We start from the raw sequence: 21,073 nt of genomic DNA on the forward strand, positions 1-21,073 counted from the left end.
TATATAAAACATAAATGTATTTTGTGTATGTAACACAAACTTTGTTTGATGCACAAAATTAATAAAAAATATTTTATAAATGATCTCCAGGCTGTGTATACACTGTGTATATAATACATAAATGCATTCTGTGTTTAGACTTGTGTCCCATCCCCAAGATATCTCATTATGGTATGCAAATATTCCAAGCTATGGAAAAATCTGATATCCAAAATACTTCTGGTCCCAAGCATTTTGGAAATGAGAGACTCAACCTGCACCAGCATAGGACCCGATTCTAAGGTGAACACAAACACTATGGTTTACACACCTCTCCGATGTTTGGCGATCTGCACGTGCGCAGGACAAGAACTGCGCATGTGTGGATCTGTGTCTGCGATGACGGTCGCAGTGCTCCCTAAGCTGCAGTGCTTTTAGGGAAGAGGTGGCGACAGCCAGCGGAACAGAAAATGGGGGCGTTCCTCCGAATGAGGAGTAAATGTAAAACCCTGTATCTAACCAGCATTTGTTTTAAACATGAAATAAATAGGGGTATATGTAAATAAATAGCCTGCGTACATTGGCGAGTCCCGTACGAGACTGCCTGATGTTTTAAAGTAGCAGTCATATAAAGGGCAATAGCAGCCTATTACATTTATCCCATAGTCTTCAATAAAATGCTGCGAGCACACACCGGCTCTGATTCTGAGACGCATGCGTTACACTGTATGTACGCATAGGGTCACGGCAGCAACTGACACGCACGGGCTTAGACATGTATTAGACGTTCCTGTGCGGTGACTGGCAGGTGGCTATTCAGACAGGTGGAATTGCCATGTCTAACGGGTGCGGTATGGGAGCCTCGCGGGCTTGCTGCATAACGGGTTGCAAACTTAGATGCTTAATCATCTACATTGGAGGTCGCATTCGAACGGAGAATGTGCACGTGGCATGGGGCTGGTATATGTTTCGATAGAGCGACCGATGGTTGTGGCTAAAGATGCATAGAGTGGGCATCTCAAGTCTCTGACAATGTGACTCCAAGCATCTTTTTCTTTACATATGTGTCTTAGGGGTCTATTTACTAAACAGTGTTAGGAGAAGTGACAAGTGATAAGGTGCCAGCCAATCAGCTCTCAACTGTCATTTTTCAAACACAGCCTGTGAGATGGCAGTTGGGAGCTGATTGGCTGGCACCTTATCACTTCCCCTAACACTGCTTAGTAACTAGACCCCTTATTCACATAACTAATGAGGCAAAACTACAATACAAGGGTATACTGACTACTGGGGCTGGCAGTACTTCTGTGTGCGATTAAAGGCCTGATTTAGAGTCACTCTCCGTCAACGTTTGTGCAGATGAGCAATAATCTGCGTATGCGTCTGTGTCGCACGGCGCATGCATTTAATAGCGTAGACACTCGCAGCAATTTTAAATTCGCAGTGTCACCGACCATCAGGAAGCGCTTGGGGGAGATAAAGAGCATTGCCGGCAAAGAATACAGGCGTGTCACAACCATTTTGGGGGCATGTCCCATCCTGCTTCTGAAGAAATACGGAGTCTCAGGACTGTGACAATCTAATGATCAGCGGCCGATGCTACGTCTTTGTACGTAGACTGCGTCATTTTCCGCAGATGCATGGATTTTCAAAGCCGCAGGTGGGCGTCTCAATACATCTCCCGGCGACTGCAGCATTTGCATATTCTCGCATCTCAGCTGCGCAGACATACACAGCAGCGGCGGCAATAGCGTACAGCTCCGAATTGGGCCCTAAGTCCAAAATATAGTGTTCCGATAAGAGCGGTGGTCATTCTTCCTGCTATGTATCATTATGCTTAAAATGTGATTATATACACTTTATACAAATTTCTTTGCAACAAAAGTACTAATCTAGTGTCCCTGCTACACCGTCAGTGTCTTTGTATGTGGCTATAATGCGAATAAGATGCGCAATATAGGTAAAAGTAAGAACCCATACCCGTGGCAGAACATCTAAGTCACGGCGAGCATCTCACACCATATGGAGCACAAACACTAGGGGCATGAGGAACATATCTGCAAGAACCTTTCACTAGAACCTATAAAATCACACACAAGTATTTCTCTATTCTTTATGTCTCACTGGGAATAATATACTGTAATATACAATAATACAATATAGGGTGTGCATTCCAGTTCAACAGATATTTCCCCAAATACAATTATTGTTATAATATACTTAAAGCAGAGGCATGCCAATGTCCACACACTATGTATAACAGCTGTACTAATGAGCCATACAGGAGAAATGTATATTACAGCACAATAACACTACTCAGGTGAGATGTTAGTCTGAGAGGTTTCTGTGTTGGGCAGAACAGTGACAGGTGGGGAAGTCAGGACCTTGTCTATAGTTAATGTAATAGTGATTTATTTACATGAAGAGTTTACAGTCTGTAGTAACAATAAAGACTTGACCCCTCCTTTTCACCCACTGGGACCTGCCAGGCTACACAGTCTATTCACACCTTGTCCAAAAACAATAGGGTCTTCACAAACTGGTGACTTCCAGGTGAAGCCTTCATTTGCATTTTAATAGAGGTTTCATGGGCTTCCATGATACCTGGGGTGGGAGTAACCTTCACCTCAGGCTGAGCTCCTCCATAAAAGACAGAGGTAGCTCATCATGCCCCTCACACACTCACTCCCTGTGTACTGAGGAGAACACTGTCCTCAAGAGCTGTCTCTGATTCCAACACAAGACTCTGCAGAGATTGGACCTTCTAGGAGCTGATTCCCCTGGCTGTTTTGGACTAGAGCTGATCTGTGACCCACAGGAGGAGAAGTTCCTTACCTGGAAGCTTAATGCCCACCTGACTCCTCCTGCCCAGGTGAGTCCTCTGCCCATTATTTATCCTACTGGTGCTTTGTTTGTTATATAGTATAGTAGTTATAGTGTGGTGCCTTACAGTTTGCTGCTATGTAATTAGTTAGTACTGTAACTAATCAAAATGTTTATACCCAAGAAAATATAATTGTTCAACTCATTTGATTTTTAGGTCTTAACGGTGTCAGGTTATTTACTGTATAACTAGGCAAATATTGTGTAGGAACTGTTTTGTTATTTTGCTCATATATGGGGTCTATTTACTAAGCCGTGGACGGAGATAAAATACAAACCGATCAGCTCCTAACTCATTTTTCAAACAGCCTGTGACGTGAAAGATAGGAGCTGATTGGCTGGTACTTTATCTCCATTCACTTTATCTCCATCCAAGGCTTTGTAAATAGACCGTGTAGTTTCAAGTGAGATGTGGCTGCTATGGGCAACATCTCCACTTCTAAAAACCTGCACTTTAGTACATACACCCCCCGGGTGTCTCTGTTCAGTGGTGGGTGATTCTGCTCCCACTAAGTAATAAATGCCAATATGCAGATAATTAATTTCCACCATGTGGGATCCCTTGTGCTTTTGTGAATCTGTCTCAATAAATTGTTAAAATTGACCATCTTTATAAATCTGATTTCCATTTAACTAACATCTCACTATATAAATCTTGGATCTTCAGGAGAAGACAAACATCTGAATATAGAAATCTTGGATCTTTAGGAGAGGACCGCTGCCACCCCATTTCCAAAATGCAAATAATCCATGCCCATGAAACCCTGGAGGTCTCTGACAGCTACCACATCATCAAGAGGTTGGGCCAGGGGGCCTTTGGGAAGGTTCTGCTTGCCCAAGACAAGAAAACAGGTATGTAGGGACATGACTATAGTCTGGAGATTATAGACTAAAGCATCTTGAAGTCCTGTCTGGGAGGATATAACACATTTTCTTTGCCCTTGTCTTTAGGTGAACCAGTGGCCATCAAGCTGATGAGGAAGGACAGAATCAAGATGAAAGATTTCCTCAGAGAGCTCTCTATATCTATTTCTCTCTCCGGTTCCCCTGGTATTATAGCCACCTACCCAATGTTCTACAACACTATGGACTACTACATCCTGGCCCAGGAGCTGGCGACTTCTGGGACCCTCCATCAGCTGATCAAAGCAAAGGTAAATATATATATATATATATATATATATATATTATATATATAATATATATGTGCTTCTGTATTTTCAAACCTCTGTTTATAACTCGTGAAGATAATAAAATGGATAAGGACACAATAATACATATAATGAGAACTATATATTTCATATGCATAATAATTTAAGATATATTCAGTATAATATAATTATTAACTGTATAGTGTATATTACTAACAATCAGTGGTCAAGAATATTTTTTTAAGAATGAATACTAATAACTGAAGACCTATTTAAACAGATTATCTGTCAATAATAATAATTAATGATGCCTTTATATATATTGAATGCTGTACGTGTATCTCATTGCATTTTCCTGTCTCCTTTTGCAGGTCGGCATTCCCGAGGACGCAGTAAAGCGCTGTGCTGCGCAGCTGTCCACAGCTCTGGATTACATGCATGGTAGAGGATTAGTGCACAAGGACTTAAAGCCAGACAACGTGTTTCTCATGGACAAAGACTGCTATAACATTAAACTGGGCGACTTTGGCTTAACTCGGAAAGCAGGCAGTTTCGTGTCATCGAAGTCACACATCATCCCTTACATGTCCCCAGAGTTGTGCAACGTGAAGCAAGACGAGTACTTGATCCTTTCTCACAGTGTAGACACCTGGGCCCTTGGGGTTATCCTGTACACTGCATTAACAGGATACATGCCCTGGAGGAGAGCTGTGGAGACGGACACCAGGTACCGTGTCTATATCTCCTGGCAGAAACACACAGACCTCCTTCCTCCACCAGCATTCTGGCAGAGGTTTACAAGAGAAGCCTTAGACATGTTTAATAATCTCCTCTCACGGAATTGCTCTGCCAGGCCGTCCATTCTCTGCGTGTTAAACTATCTTCATTATCCTTGGAAAGCTCAACAACTTTACTAAGATGAGGCTTAGTTTGCAGGGGAGGAGTTGGGTGGGATAACACAAGTATCTGAGGACAGCTAGCACAATGAGAACCTCTGGACTGATATTAAAAGAGATCTTGGGGGGCCAGATTTCCAGAGTGGTAAAAGTTGGGTTGGGCCAAGATGCCACCCTCACCATTGGCTCAGATTCTCATTGTTTCCTAGGACACTGGAAGATTCTTACATGGCTGTCACCATATTGTAGTAATGACTCTCTGCTGCTGAGGAAGTCCTGCATCTCACCTTCCCCATAGACACTGACTGTACATAAAACCCATGAAGAGATGTTTTAGAAAATACCAAAATCAGATGTTGCTCTTTTTTTTTTTTTTTTCCTAGTTTCTGGTTCTTAATTTTTTTTACACCAAGAACAAGTTTTGCTTTGTATCATATGATAAAATAAACACAACCTATTTATAGTTATCATTTTGTCTCTTCCTCCTTTGCTTGAAGTTATAATACTAATGTACTTATGCTATGTTTACTGATGTGCTATATCTATAATGGGTGCAGGGAGTGCGGTGCATACGAGTCCAGGGGGCCCCACCCTGCACCCTTTTCTTCAATATTTACCTCTCCAAAGGCCCGCAGCAGCATCGCTGTACAAATCACCAGGAAAATGGTGCGGCAGCCATCAACCCGGCATTTTGCGCATACGCAGTAGGAAAATCACTGGGAAAATGGCTGCTGCACTATTTTCCAGGGGACCTGCACATGCGCAGTAGACTCTGGCACAGCACTACTCATATTAATGCAGATTCCTGATTATTGGGAAACTGCGCATGTGCAGAACGGGTCCATAGAGATGGCACGCTGGCCCCCCGCTGCTTTTGTGGGGTGGTGTGGGGGCAAGGACGGCCTGCGTTCACTGAAGCGGTTGCATGTTGCCCCCATTTTCTGGAAGTGCCGTGACCAGGATCTGTAACGCTGGCGAGGATCTGTAACACTGTTTAAATGGTCATCCCCATTACCTCCCCCAAACGCTAACAACCTGTCACTCACTTCTCTCTGTGCATCCGTAATCACAATGCAATCGATGCGCAAGTGCACTGCGGCTTATGCGCAATGGCAAACAATAGCTCGATCTGAGTCCATAATCGCCTTTGCGTCCATCTCTGAATCGGGACCGTACTTTTTAAAGACAATTTTTTACTCAAATTTTAAGCCAAATCAAGCCAAAGTTATTTATAATGTGTATTATAAAAACACTATATTAAACTAAAACACTGCACATGGAATTCACAGTTAATATAATGACATTATATTATTATAACATTATAATTGTGAACCAGCCTCTCTCTAACTAATTATATTGTCTTGGCTGTGTGTGTACTTTGGATTTTTAACTGTGGATGCAATAAAACATTTGATAAATTGACGCCCTGTCATTTATTAAGTAGCCTCCATCTCCATGTCTATCCATTTCTTGTATTGTCATATTCTGTTTATAGATGATTAGGTGTTTGCTTCATTAATATGCACAGATTTAAGTACAAGAGACGCCGCCTTTAACTTGTCCATGAGACTTTGCTTACTCTTATTAAAGACCCTTGTTCTGTGTTTAAGGGGTGAAACCTCTTCTGAATATGTGAAAAGCAGGTACATAGGATCCCCAGGTTAACAAAGGAGAAACTATATCAATTTATTTTTGTCTTGCTTTTTTGTTTCTTTACTCCAAACTTAAAAGATATTCAATTCTCTAAAACAAATAAATAAAACGATAAACAAAAATAAGCTTCATTAAATCATATATTCAGTTCAGTATATATTTAAAAGTAAAGTTAACCTTGAATCTCTAGGCATTACTTCCCAGTAAAATATTTTAGAAATGAACGAACAAATCAATACATGAGTTTTGGGAATTTACGTGAAGAAAAATCATACTTCAAAAATCCCTCAAGACACCTATTACGTCTAAATCATTAGGAATTTTATTATACAGGTTGAGTCTCCCATATCCAAATATTCCGAAATACGGAATATTTTCAGCATGACTGAGATAATGAAACCTTTGATTTTTGATGGTTTAATGTACATAAACTTTGTCTAAGGCACAAATTATTAAAAAGATTGTATAAAATAACCTCCAGGCTGTGTGTATAAGGTGTATATGAAACATAAATGAATTTCATGTATGTACTCAAACTTTTTTTGATGCACAAAATTATAAAAAATATTGTCTAAAATGACCTGCAGGCTGTGTGTATAAGGTGTATATAACACATAAATGCATTCTGTGTGTATATTTGGGTCCCATTTCCAAGACATTTCATTATAATATGCAATTATTCCAAAATACGGAATATTCCGATATCCAAAATACCCCTGGTCCCAAGCATTTTGGATATGGGAGACTCAACCTGTATATATATATATATATATATATATATATATATATATAGAGTATACATACATATAGCATACATACATACATATAGCATACATACATACATATATATATATATATATATATATATATAGAGTATACATACATATAGCATACATACATACATATAGCATACATACATACATATATATATATATATATATATATATATACACACACACACATACAGTATATATTATATACACACACACATATACTCACACACATGTATACATACTTGAGAAAGGGCAGTTGGTCGCCCGAAACGTTGCTGTAACCTTTTTGACTGATATCTCAATAAACACTTAGGTGTTGTTGTTTTTTTTGTACTGATATTTGGAGAGCCGTTTGTTTTAAATTCTATTCTACTTTGAGGAATCTAAAATATAAAACATATTTTGATTTGTTTAAAACTTTTTTGTTTACACCATAATTCCATATGTGTCCTTTCATAGTTTTGATGTCTTCAGTATTAATCTACTATGTGAAAATAATTAAAATAAACAAAAAGCATTGAATGAGAAGGTGTGTCCAAACTTTTGACTGGTACTGTATGTATGTGTGATGTTTTACATGTATTATAAAAAATTTTAACTATTAAGAAATCTGAATGATGGTGTTCTGATTGATTGTTCTGCCACATTTGGATCTCTTTTAATCAGCTATATATGTATTTTTAAAATTGTGTTTATGATTGACGTGTCATTCTTCAAATATTGTCCTTGTACAGTCGGCTCACTGTAGTATGTTGGTGGTTGACTTATAAAATATAATATCAAAGTCTAAGAGTAAATGCAATAGATTGAATCAAATACAGACAAGTCCACTGTACACAAACTTTGTTTAATGCACAAAATGATTTGAAAAATAATGTATAAAATAATCTTCAGGCTGTGTATATAAGGTGTGAATAAATCATAAAATGTATTTTATGTATGTAGCACAAACTTTGTTTGATGCACACAATTAATAAAAAGTATTGTATAAATGATCTCCAGGCTGTGTATACACTGTGTATATAATACATAAATGCATTCTGTGTTTAGACTTGTGTCCCATCCCCAAGATATCTCATTATGGTATGCAAATATTCCAAGCTATGGAAAAATATGATATCCAAAATACTTCTGGTCCCAAGCATTTTGTATATGATAGACTCAACCTGCACCAGCATAGGACCTGATTCTAAGGTGAACACAAACCCTATCGATTACACACCTCGCCGATGTTTGGCAATCTGCACGTGCGCAGGACAAGAACTGCGCATGTGTGGAGGTGCCTGCGACAACGGTGGCAGTGCCCCCTACGCTGCAGTGCTTTCTAGGGAAGGGACGGTGACAACCATGGAACGGAAAATGGGGGGAGTGTCATTCCTGTTTTCTGAGTGTGTCAATGTCAGTGACAGCGTCCTTTGACGCTGCCTCACTGCTGGCCCCGGCAGCAGGGTCGGCTCCAGGGGTCTGAGCACCCTGTGCCAGCCCGTTATGATGCACCCTGTAATCGCGACCGAAATTGGGGGCGTGGCCCCATGGCATGTGTGGGGCATGGCCCCATGATCCTAAGTGACATTATTAGGAGGCATGCCCGCATGGCATGCCTCCAAATAACGTCAGGCTGGGGGTAAAGCCCAGCCCTTCGTCACTGGCTGGGCTTCCCCCAACCCTCTCCCGTCAGTGAATGGATGCCGCGCGCGCTGCATCCATTCACACTCCGGGGGTCCGGCACCGCTGCGGCGGTGGGGGGGTCCCCAACCTTCCAATTTGACCACCGCGGGCCAATTCGGCCCACGGGTGGAACAGCGGGACAGTATTGGATGTTGGGGAGAGGTGCGCCCCCTATGGGTGGCGCCCCTGTGCGACCGCACTGGTCGAACACCCCTAAGCCAACTGAGCACATCTCTGAATCAGCGCCATAGTCTATTTTCTTTTACCTTTTTTTTTGTATCACCAAAACAAATAAAGAAAAAAATTCATGCACAATTCACTTCAGTTAATTTTTTTGCGGTAAATAGATGTGAAGTTAAGAAACGACATGTGTGAAAGGGTTAAACGTTCAAACTTTCAATATCTGGAATAAGGTTTTCAATCTCTTTGCTCTGACTAACTGGAAAACTGTAGATGTTGGGAACGTACAACTTCAGACAAGCGTTACTCCTAATGAGGAGTAAATGTAATACCACTGTATCTAAGCAGCATTTGTTTTAAACATAAAATAAGTAGGGGTATATGTAATAGCCTGCGGACATTGGCAAGTTCCGTACAAGTCTGCCTGATGTTTTAAAGTAGCAGTCATATAAACGTCAAATCGCAGCCTATTACATTTACCCCAGAGGGCCATATTCAATTTGGAGCGAAAAGCAGTTCTCTGCAACACTTTTTCGCCGATGACGTCATTTTCGTCGATTCCACTTATCTCCGTATTCACTTTCTCCGACTTTTCGCCAGTACGAAGAGTCTCTGCATCAGACCCGGCGAAAAAGTATCACCTATAAATAGGTGGCAAAAAAAAGTGCAGAATTGGGGTTTTTGGGGTGTAGACTTCCAAAAACCACGCTGCAGCCCTTGGACAGGCCCCTAAAGATATTCTGTGTCAACATTTTTTTTAAAGTACCCTAGGACACCCAAAAAAAAAGTACTTTCATTTTGGGGGCGAAAAAATCCAAAGTTGGGGGACAAACTTCTTAACTAGCGAAATAGACTCTGGGGGGGTCCCCAAGTATGCCCCATGTGTTTTTTGAATGCAGGTAGTTGCGGCAGGTGGATTTTTCAAGTTTTATAAAACTTCACATTAGCAACTTTACTATATACTAGTACCCATTTTCATGTACCCCAAATTTAATGGAACTACTTATTTTGCAGAAAAAAAAACTTAAATTCTATTCTTCACCACCTTCTTAAAAATGCAAAACTGCAGCTATTGAGACAGTTTAAAGACCACCACATACCTTTACCAGGGCTATTCAGGGGTACCCAAAGTTAACCCCCATGTCAGAGCATCTTTTGGGGGGTGTCAGGATGATTTCCCCAAAAAAATGAGAAAACTTTTTGCAGATTTCGAATTCGACGGATCCCGTTTTCGCCGATTTCAAAATTGAATACGGGTATACGCGGGCACGAGCGCGATACTTTTTCGCCTCTGAAACCTGCAATGACAGCGAAAAGTCTGTGAACTGACTTTTTGCTTTCAATTGAATACGGCCCAACAATAAAATGCTGCGAGTACACATCGGCCCTGATTCTGAGATGCAGGCAATGCCGAAAATCCCTAAAACCCTGTATGGCGCATGCGTTACACTGTATGTACGCACAGGGTCATGGCAGTGACTGAGGCGCACAGGCTTAGAAATGTGTTAGACGTTCCTGTGTGGTGACTGGCAAGTGGCTATTCAGACAGACGGAAATGCCCTGTCTTATGGGCGCAGTATGGGAGCCTCACGGGCTTGCTGCATAACGGGTTGCAAACACAGATGCTTAATCAAGTCTACATTGGAGGCCATACTCTGACTGAGAGTGCGCACGTGGCATGGGGCTGGTGCAAACGCGTGCGATGGTTGCGGCTAAAGACACAGTAGCGTTAAATAGCGTAGCCACTCGCTGCAACTTTTTATTCGCAGTGTCACTGACCATCAGGAAGCGCTTGGGGGAGGTAACGGGGATTGGCGGCAAAGAACGCAGGCGTGTCGCAACCATTTTGGGGCGTGTCCCATCCTGCATAGGAAGAAATACGGATTCTCAGTTCCCGCGGCCATTCTCAGGACTGCGACAATCTAATGATCAGCGGCCGATGCTACGTCTTTGTGCGCAGTCTGCGTCATTTTACGCAGATGCATGGATTTTCCAAGCCGTAACTGGGCGTCTCAATACATCTCCCTGCAACTGCAGCATTTGCATATTTTGGCATTGCGCAGACATACACAGCAGTATTAGCGTACAGCTCTGAATCGGGCCCTAAATCGCTAATCTGGATAAAGAAGTCAAAATACAGAGTTACGATAAGAGTGGCAGCGCCATTCTTCCTGCCACGTATCGTTATGCTTAATCTGCGATTATATACACTTTAGTACTTTTGTTGCAAATGAATTTGTATAATCTAATGTCCCTGCTGCACCGTCAGTGTCTTTGTATGTGGCTATAATGCGAATAAGATGCACAATATAGGTAAAAGTAAGAACCCATACCCGTGACAGAACATCTAAGTCACGGCGAGCATCTCACGCCATATGGAGCACAAACACTAGGTGCATGAGGACATATCTGCAAGAACCTTTGACTAGAACCTATAAAATCACACACAAGTATTTCTCTATTTTTATGTCTCACTGGGAATAATATACTGTAATATACAATAATACAATATAGGGTGTGCATTCCAGTTCAACAGATATTTCCCCAAATACAATTATTGTTATAATATACTTAAAGCAGAGGCATGCCAATGTCCACACACTATGTGTAACAGCTGTACTAATGAGCCATACAGGAGAAATGTATATTACAGCACAATAACACTACTCAGGTGAGATGTTAGTCTGAGAGGTTTCTGTGTTGGGCAGAACAGTGACAGGTGGGGGAGCCAGGACCTTCTCTATAGTTAATGTAAGAGTGACTGATTTACATGAACAGTTTACAGTCTGTAGTAACAATACAGACTTGGACCCCTCCCTGTCACCCACTGGGACCTGTCAGGCTCCACAGTCTATTCACACCTTGTCCAAAAACAATAGGGTCTTCACACACTGGTGCCTTCCAGGTGAAGCCTTCATTTGCATTTTAATAGAGGTTTCATGGACTTCCATGATACCTGGGGTGGGAGTAACCTTCACCTCAGGCTGAGCTCCTCCATAAAAGACAGAGGTAGCTCATCATGCCCCTCACACACTCACTCCCTGTGTACTGAGGAGAACACTGTCCTCAAGAGCGGTCTCTGATTCCAACACAAGACTCTGCAGAGATTGGACCTTCTAGGAGCTGATTCCCCTGGCTGTATTGGACTAGAGCTGATCTGTGACCCACAGGAGGAGAAGTTCCTTACCTGGAAGCTTAATGCCCACCTGACTCCTCCTGCCCAGGTGAGTCCTCTGCCCATGGTTTATCCTACTGGTGCTTTGTTTGTTATATAGTATAGTTATATTATAGTGCCTTACAGTTTGCTGCTCTGTAATTAGTACTGAAACTAATCAAAATTTTTATACCTAAGAAAATATAATTATTCGACTTATTTTATTTTTAGGTCTTAGCGGTGTCAGGTTATTTAATTATAACTAGGCAAATATTGTGCAGGAACTATTTTGTTTATTTCGCTCATACATGGGGTCTATTTACTAAGCCTTGGAGGTAAAGTACCAACTGATCAGCTTCCAACTCATTTTTCAAACAGTCTGTGACATGACAGTTAGGAGCTGATTGGCTGGTACTTTATCTCCGTGCACTTTACCTCCATCCAAGGCTTTGTAAATATACCAGATAGTTTCTAGTGAGTTGTAGCTGCTATGGGCAACATCTCCACTTCTAAAAACCCGCACTTTAGTAAATACACCCCCGGGTGTCTCTGTTCAGTGGTGGGTGATATGTAATGTTGCACTGCTTCCACTAAAGGTGCGTACACATGGAACGATTTTTGTAACAATTTAACTATAACAATGTCGTTATCGTTCAAAAAATAGTTCAGTTTCTGAGTTATCGATGAACGAAAATCGTTCAAGCGCGCTCCCGTTTGTAGTTCATTCTACACTGTCCAACATAACAATTTTCATTAAGGGAAGGAACATTTTTCGTTCATCGCTGTAAAAATCGTTTATTACACTTCAAAAAATCGTTCACTTTTTCAATGGAAAATCGTTACGTGTGCCTGCTCCTTTAGTAATAAATGCCAATGTGCAGATAATGAATTTCCACCATTTGGGATCACTTGTGCTTTTGTGAATCTGTCCCAATAAATTGTTAAAATTGACCATCTTTATAGATCTGATTTCCATTTAACTAACGTCTGACTATATAAATCTTCAGGAGAGGATAAACATCTGACTATAGAAATCTTGGATCTTCAGGAGAGGACCGCTGCCACCCGTTTCCAAAATGCAATTAATCCGTGCCCAGGAAACCCTGGAGGTGTCTGACAGCTACCACATCATCAAGAGGTTGGGCCAGGGGGCCTTTGGGAAGGTTCTGCTTGCCCAAGACAAGAAAACAGGTATGTAGGGACATGACTATAGTCTGGAGATTATAGACTATAGATTATTATATCATAAAGTGTCTTGAAGTCCTGTTTGGGAGGATATAACCCGTTTTCTTTGCCCGTGTCTTTAGGTGAACCAGTGGCCATCAAGCTGATGAGGAAGGACAGAATCAAGATGAAAGATTTCCTCAGAGAGCTTTCTATATCTATTTCTCTCTCCGGTTCCCCTTGTATTATAGCCACCTACCCAATGTTCTACAACACTATGGACTACTACATCCTGACCCAGGAGCTGGCGACTGCTGGGACCCTCCACCAGCTGATCAAAGCAAAGGTAATAGTATAATATATGTATTCTACAGTATATGTGCTTCTGTATTTTCAATCCTCATTGTTTATAACCAACTCGTCAATATAATAAAATGGTTAAGGACACAATACTACATATATTGAGAACTATATAATTCATATACATAATAATTTAAGATATATTCAGTATAATATAATTATTAACTATATAGTGTATATTACTAACAATCAGTGGTAAGAATATTTTTTTAAGAATGAAGACTAATAACTGAAGTTTGTCGTAGACCTAGTTTAACAGATCTTCCAATAATAATACTAATAATAATAATAATAATAATGATGCCTTTATAAATTTATATATTCTGAATGCTGTACGTGTATCTCATTGCATTTTCCTGTCTCCTTTTGCAGGTCGGCATTCCAGAGGACGCAGTAAAGCGCTGTGCTGCGCAGCTGTCCACAGCTCTGGATTACATGCATGGTAGAGGGTTGGTGCACAAGGACTTAAAGCCAGATAACGTGTTTCTCATGGACAAAGACTGCTATAACATTAAACTGGGCGACTTCGGCTTAACTCGGAAAGCAGGCAGTCTTGTGTCATCGAAATCGCACATCATCCCTTATATGTCCCCAGAGTTGTGCAACGTGAAGCAAGACGAGTACTTGATCCTTTCTCCCAGTGTAGACACCTGGGCCCTTGGGGTTATCCTGTACACTGCATTAACAGGATACATGCCCTGGAGGAGAGCTGTGGAGACGGACACCAGGTACCGTGTCTATATCTCCTGGCAGAAACACACAGACCTCCTTCCTCCACCAGCATTCTGGCAGAGGTTTACAAGAGAAGCCTTAGACATGTTTAATAATCTCCTCTCACGGAATTGCTCTGCCAGGCCGTCCATTCTCTGCGTGTTAAACTATCTTCATTATCCTTGGAAAGCTCAACAACTTTACTAAGATGAAGCTGAGTTTGCAGGGGAGGAGTTGGGTGGGATAACACAAGTATCTGAGGACAGCTAGCACAGTGAGAACCTCTGGACTGATATTAAAAGAGATCTTGGGGGGGGCACATTTCCAGAGTGGTCAATGTAGGGTTGGGCCAATATGCCACCCTGACCATTGGCTCAGATTCTCATTGTTTCCTAGGACACTGGAAGATTCTTACATGGCTGCCACCATATTGCAGTAATGACTCTCTGCTGCTGAGGAAGTCCTGCATCTCACCTTCCCCATAGACACTGACTGTACATAAAACCCATGTAGATATGTTTTGGAGAATTCCAAAATCAGATGTTCATTTCTTTCTTTAGTTTCTGGTTCTTCATTTCTTTCACCAAGAACAAGCTGTGCATTGTATCATATGACAAAATAAACACAACCTATTTATAGTTATCATGTTGTCTCTTCCTCCTTTGCTTGAAGTCATAATAATACCAATGTATGTAATACACCCCCCCCCGTCTCCCCCCCCCCCCCAGGTATTGCAAAGGTTTATTGAGATAGTTCCACTCTTACCAGATCTGGATGATTCTTTTGGTTCTTCTTGGTATAGCAGAGAGGTAAGGAGGATCGTACAGGCATAGTAATGGCTCAAATACAGAAAGATACGGTGTATCCTTGATTATATTTTTCTTTATTTAAATTCAATAGAAGTCAGAAAGAAAAGGATACATTCAAGATCAATCGCTTTCTTTTCATTTAACATACCTACAATCAATTACAATCAATAGCAACTGTTTCTAATGATACATACTCAGCACAAAAGATATGTTTATTAAACAAATATTTCTTTGCTGGTACTGTAAGGTGAAAGGCTAGTAACAATATACAGTGCATGCTCAACAAGATACCAATTTCCAACAAAATTCTATCACTATGTTAGCATCAGCAAAACATAAATTGCAATACAGTTTTAATTTATATACATAGACCCTGGCCAGGCATCTTTCTGTTGGTGCACATTTGAAGAAACCAATGTTGTCCTTTCTTTAGAACAGTGTGATTAGAGAAAAGGTATCTATAATAAGCTACTATGAAGTAATATCGTGCCTGTGGAAACTTGGAGGAATTATACTGTAACTTGGACGGTGCAACCCCAGACCTAGAAATGTATTTATTCTCTTGAAGCTGATGTAGCATTATTTGAAGGGTTTGTTTATTCTCTATAACTGCTGGAGTACTAGCAGGGTTTATAAATATATGATGTTTTCTCCCTCTCACATGCAGTTCAATCACCTCAGAATTAACTTTAGCTGATAGGCTGTTTTAGTCCTTGTTTTCCAGAAGGAGCTATTTATTAAGGGAAAGTATCTGCTGGATAACTGACTCCTTTCCTGAGGTGTGAGCTAACTTGCACACCGTGTAGCCTGTCACCAGTGATGTATGCCAGCTGTCAGAGTGCAGTGCGGAGGTGTCAGGCTGTGTTTGCACTGTGATTACAGAACCCTCCTAGTGACTGCACTGGGTGTCCTGAGGAGGCTGCATATGACACTACCTTCCTCATAAGCTATCCGCTCTCCTGGGCAGAACCTGCCTGTGTGTCTGCCACCCACTGACTGTGAGGTAGGGACAAGAGTCTGCCTTACCACCAGCTTTGAGGGAAGATGTCCACTACGATAAGCCTCCGGACCATCTGCTCTCATCGGATATTATGGAATGAAAGCCAGCATTGGTTCCTGTGATCTGCCTCTGTATCACCACCTCTCCCTCTCTGGGCATAAGTCTGCTGCCCCTTACCAGTGCGGACAGTCACTATTACTCTCCGGATTAGGGTGGGTCACAGACGCAGGACCCCACTGTTAAGCTCCCTTAGGACTCACTAACTGTGCTTTACCTCAGCTGCAGCTGGTTCCAGTACGAGTCATGTGACCTGCTGCCGACTCACCACATGCTACCTGCACTAGTACATACAGTATATTTTGTTTTTATAGGGGTTTTAAATACACTAGTGATACCCATCATAGCCTTAAACACAGTGTTTTGGTGGGGTATCACATGTACTTATAGCACATCAGTAACAGTAGCATATCTATAAAAGGTGCAGGATGTGCGGCGCACACGGGCCCCTTGGTCCAGGGGGCCCCACCCTGCTCCCATTTCTTCAATATTTACCTCTCCAAAGGCCCGCAGCAGCATCGCTGTAAAAATCACCAGAAAAATGGTTTGGCAGCCATCATCCCATCATTTTGGTGAAAATCACAGGTAAAATGGCTGCTGCACCATTTTCCCGGAGACCTGCACATGCGCAGTAGACACTGGCACAGCACTACTCATATTAATATAGATTCCTAATTATCGGGAAACTGTGCATGTGCAGAACGGATCCTGTGAGATTGCACGCTGAGCCCCCTCTGCTTTTGTGGGGTGGTGCGGAGGCAAGGACGGCCTGCGTTCACGGAAACTGAGGCGTGTCGCAGCCATTTTCTGGAAGTGCCGCGGACAGAGTCTGTACGTGGATGCGGACTTCCTGGCCTCGCAAGCCGGCCAGCCTGCATAAACTGAGGCTTACTCAGCGGGCTGGTGCCGCACAACATTGCAACCAGGCTGTGACCTCGGTTGCAGCACTGGGATCACAGATGCTGACAGGAAGCGTCTGTTCACTTTAGACGCCTCCTGCAGCATTTGAATTTTAGCAGGACAAATTTGCAAAGGAAGTTGTGTGTGGCTTTACAATTCCGTCCAATGCTGAATCAGCCCCTCAGTGCTCTACTGGGATGAAAGGAGACTGTACACACAGGCCTCCTCCTCTCAAGACGCCCCTGGTTAGTAATGTATATATTCCACCATCTATAAATTACTGGAAAGATATTTAAAGTGTATATAAAATATCTGCTCTTTAAGAGACAACATTTATAACAATATTTCTACTTGTGCTTAAGACGCACAATGTCAAGGGTACTTGATTTGTGCCACTTTACATGGTCGTCCATAAGAAAATTGTTATCTAAACATTCCTGTTCTATCTTGCAGAGTTTAGAAAATGTGAGAGTTTAGCAGTAAAACTCACACTAATACATTGATCAAAACAGGAAACACCTGGATGGGAGTTTACTTTAAATGGGAACAGAACACTTAAAAATTACTAAATGGCATAACTACTAAAAGCACTAGCTAAATCTACCGTTTAACTAGATGGCAACAGGAACTAAATGCACTAGCTAAATATTCCCACTAAATATTATTAACTAGATACTAAAACTATGTGTAGAAAAATAGCTAATCAAATCTTCAGAATAGTACTGGTTATTATATATATATATATATATATATATATATATATATATATATATATATATACATATACACACACCCCTGTGTGGATGTTACCCTCTGTACCTGACAGCATGCACCAGGAGTACTCGCCAATCAAAGAACATATGGAAGAACCCATCATATGAGAGGCGGGGACCTATCCAGCTTCCCCATACAGAATAATCACACGCACCTCTGCCTAGAAGACCCCAACAGGGTCGAAACGCGTTGCAGCAGCTACACTTGATTCTATACCCCCGATATCCAAGCACTTTACCAGGATATAGCAGGACTTATACCATCTACACGCGATCGCGCCATCTGGTTATCCGGCCAGCCGCGGACAGACCACAGGACCCGGAAGTTAGCCACCACAAGGATAGAGGACTCCAAGCAACATCAGCCGGCAAGGGGCAAGAGCGGGACTCCGTCGAGTCTCAGGGAGGTAAGTCTCAATATGGAGAGGGAGTGTGGTCTTTGGTTCCACAAGCCACAACTGCTAAGCCCCCTCCCCAGGCAAGCGCAGTCCGCCCTACATGTGCTGGCGGTGCTCGGCTGGGCGTCGCCACGCACACCAGGTGCCTTACTGTGAAGATGTGAGACCCCTGTCCCTGCAGTGTCCGGTCCCTTACTGCTTGCCCCGGGAACATCCATTCCCAGGCACGCAGGGTCACAGTCACCATCGGACTAGGAACAGACACTGACTAGCGGGACACCGCAGTCAGTATCAGACTTTTCTCACTCCCAATACATCACGCTCCTAATACTTGGTTACCTACCCACATCAATTTCTGTTAACCAGCAACAGCATGTTGTACAGTGTGTTCTCACACACCTAACAGGGTATTCACACCCTGATACACCAGAACTCTGACTATAATATTATATTCTTTATTTTCAATTGTGTGAGATCTTGCTCATCTCACAATTGCTTTTTGATCCATTCTATGACCAGCGTATGTACCGCAGCATGAGCAATGATTTACCGTATATTTACTTAATTTATTCTGTGTATATTTATTTAATTGATTTACACATTTTATTGTCTCTGTTTGCGAACAAGTAAAGCATTTTGTCATTTGCCATTTCCATTGTCATTGACTATTCCTCTGTACCTCATATATCACACCATAAACACAAAGGGGGTTTTAGAGCGCAATTACCATCTTTGACTTAGTACTGGTTATTATACTATAAAAAATATGCTAGCAGGTTTTCTGAATAGCACAAAACAATTGCATTGCAGGAGGTTGCTGGCAGATCTTTCCAAATAGCACAAGTAAAGGTGCCCACACACATACCGACTTGCTCCCAATCAGCCGATGTACACGATTTCCCCTGAACTCTCCCCAAGCAGTCGTGGTCACGATTTGGAGTTAAAAATGTCCAATCTGACTAAAGATCTATTGTGCAGCCAGTGCATTGTATCCCAGATTGGCTAATCTGCCCTAGAGCACGGCAGATCAGAAGATGCGATGTACGACGAGCGGGGATGCGCATCGGCATCGTGCTCGTGAGTATAAACCCACGATTTGTACTTTTTTTACCCGATTCGTCGTCACGATTCGTCGAAATCGCTCAGATCGTGTAAAATGTTGCTATGTGTGTGGGCACCTTTACTTGCACAGTGGAGAAATAGTAACAGGTAATGTTTTCTGCATTGCACTTTAGAAAAATGGAACCGGTAATTTGCACAAAAGAGAAATGCACGCCGGGCACCTTGCCCTGGGCGCCATCTGACAGGCCCGGCAGAGGGGAGCGCTGCCGGCCTGGGTAAGGTCCAGCGCTGGGATCAAGTTTTTATCCCAGCACTGGAAGTACCTCAGTCCGGTGAGATGTGTCCCTGGCGGGACACATCTCACTAGACTGTTCCCAGTGGCCATTTGAATTGTAATTGTCCGCAAGCCAATTACGGCTTGTGGACTGGCAGCAAACAAAGCGTCCGCAGCGAGCCGCATCATGGCTGGCTCCGTCCGTGGCGTCTGATGTCAGATGCCACTGGGCAGAAAAGTTAGTTCAGCGGAGGATGCAGACGACGCGTGAAGAGCTCCGGCGGCCCTACAAGAGGCCAGAAGACGCCAAGCTCAAGATAGAAGAGCTCCAGCTGCGGTGCCGCTGGTCAGGATAGACAATCGGCAGAAGAATGCGGCTGAGGACCACACAGGTAGGCTACCATTAATGCCTCCCTAGACCACCCAGTTTGTTGGGCACTAGGGCCGTGGGGTAATTAAGCCTGTGGCTCTGATGGGGGCCCTGTTTATTCCCTTTTCCTGGGTGCCAAACCACCTAGTTACGCCCCTGTGCAATACAATAAAAAAAATATTACAGATGTAAAATAAATTCACCAGTTTTCCAAAAAGCTAAAAAGTGATTGATCAACATTTACATTAACAGAATTTAGGAGTTGTGGAAACCAGATTTCACAATAACAGTGTTCCCCAAACTCAATCTGTAAGGCATTCCAAGCTTGTGTACGCACTAGGACAACGGACCGGTCAGTAGACCGATCCGCCGTCATAGCAGATGATTGGTCAACTATACACACTTACCAATAGGCCACTCGATGTGTCTGGGCTGACATCACAACTGGGCAGATATTTAAGTTTGCCCTCCCAGTTGAGATTTCAGTGTCAGCGGTCCCTTTGGGCGTGTACGGGTGGTCAACATGCAGATGTACAGATATATCGGCATTGACTGTGCTGCAGGAACGATCTGATATGTGTGTGAACGACGTTGTTCACAGACATATCGGGTGTACACGCCTGCCGATGCACTACCGATAAATCGCTCGTCGATAGAATGAGCGATATATCGACAAGTGTGTTCCCTAGCCTAATAGTCCATGTTTTAGGAATATCCGTGCTTTTGCACAGGTGACTCAATTCGTACCTCAGCCATTTTAATTGAACCATCTGTGCTCAAGCAATTGGTGTCCATTAAACCTGTTCTGTTAGGGTTCCTTGAGGACTGAGTTTGGGAAACACTGCCTTTATCCAAGTT

General features: G+C 42.4%; 3 protein-coding genes across 4 annotated transcripts in view; 2 read left to right on the top strand and 1 right to left on the bottom strand.

The window, feature by feature from the left end:
- Window positions 1-21,073, bottom strand: part of EVA1A (eva-1 homolog A, regulator of programmed cell death) — a 477,272-nt gene that overhangs the window by 365,015 nt on the left and 91,184 nt on the right. The gene's annotated exons all lie outside the window — the stretch shown is intronic.
- LOC148534193 (serine/threonine-protein kinase SBK1-like) lies at window positions 3,600-4,930 on the top strand. The gene is made up of 3 exons (XM_088467189.1): window positions 3,600-3,714; window positions 3,814-4,016; window positions 4,385-4,930. Exons 1-3 carry the CDS (start codon window positions 3,600-3,602, stop codon window positions 4,928-4,930), a joined length of 864 nt encoding a protein of 287 aa, XP_088323315.1.
- Window positions 13,414-14,779, top strand: LOC148534194 (serine/threonine-protein kinase SBK1-like). Its single transcript, XM_088467190.1, has 3 exons — window positions 13,414-13,528; window positions 13,645-13,847; window positions 14,234-14,779. The coding sequence occupies exons 1-3, from the start codon at window positions 13,414-13,416 to the stop codon at window positions 14,777-14,779; spliced, it is 864 nt and encodes a 287-aa protein (XP_088323316.1).

Source organism: Taudactylus pleione, unplaced genomic scaffold (genome assembly GCF_031769625.1).
Source record: "Taudactylus pleione unplaced genomic scaffold, aTauple2 ptg000070l, whole genome shotgun sequence".
Lineage (NCBI taxonomy): Eukaryota > Metazoa > Chordata > Amphibia > Anura > Myobatrachidae > Taudactylus > Taudactylus pleione.

What these genes read in the sequence shown, in the direction of transcription:
- LOC148534193 (XM_088467189.1), top strand. Translation starts at nt 3,600, where the DNA reads ATGCAAATAATCCATGCCCATGAAACCCTGGAGGTCTCTGACAGCTAC. An exon ending in TGCCCAAGACAAGAAAACAG is followed by an intron (nt 3,715 to 3,813) that starts GTATGTAGGGAC and finishes CCTTGTCTTTAG; the next exon opens with GTGAACCAGTGGCCATCAAG. An exon ending in ATCAGCTGATCAAAGCAAAG is followed by an intron (nt 4,017 to 4,384) that starts GTAAATATATAT and finishes CTCCTTTTGCAG; the next exon opens with GTCGGCATTCCCGAGGACGC.
- LOC148534194 (XM_088467190.1), top strand. Translation starts at nt 13,414, where the DNA reads ATGCAATTAATCCGTGCCCAGGAAACCCTGGAGGTGTCTGACAGCTAC. An exon ending in TGCCCAAGACAAGAAAACAG is followed by an intron (nt 13,529 to 13,644) that starts GTATGTAGGGAC and finishes CCGTGTCTTTAG; the next exon opens with GTGAACCAGTGGCCATCAAG. An exon ending in ACCAGCTGATCAAAGCAAAG is followed by an intron (nt 13,848 to 14,233) that starts GTAATAGTATAA and finishes CTCCTTTTGCAG; the next exon opens with GTCGGCATTCCAGAGGACGC.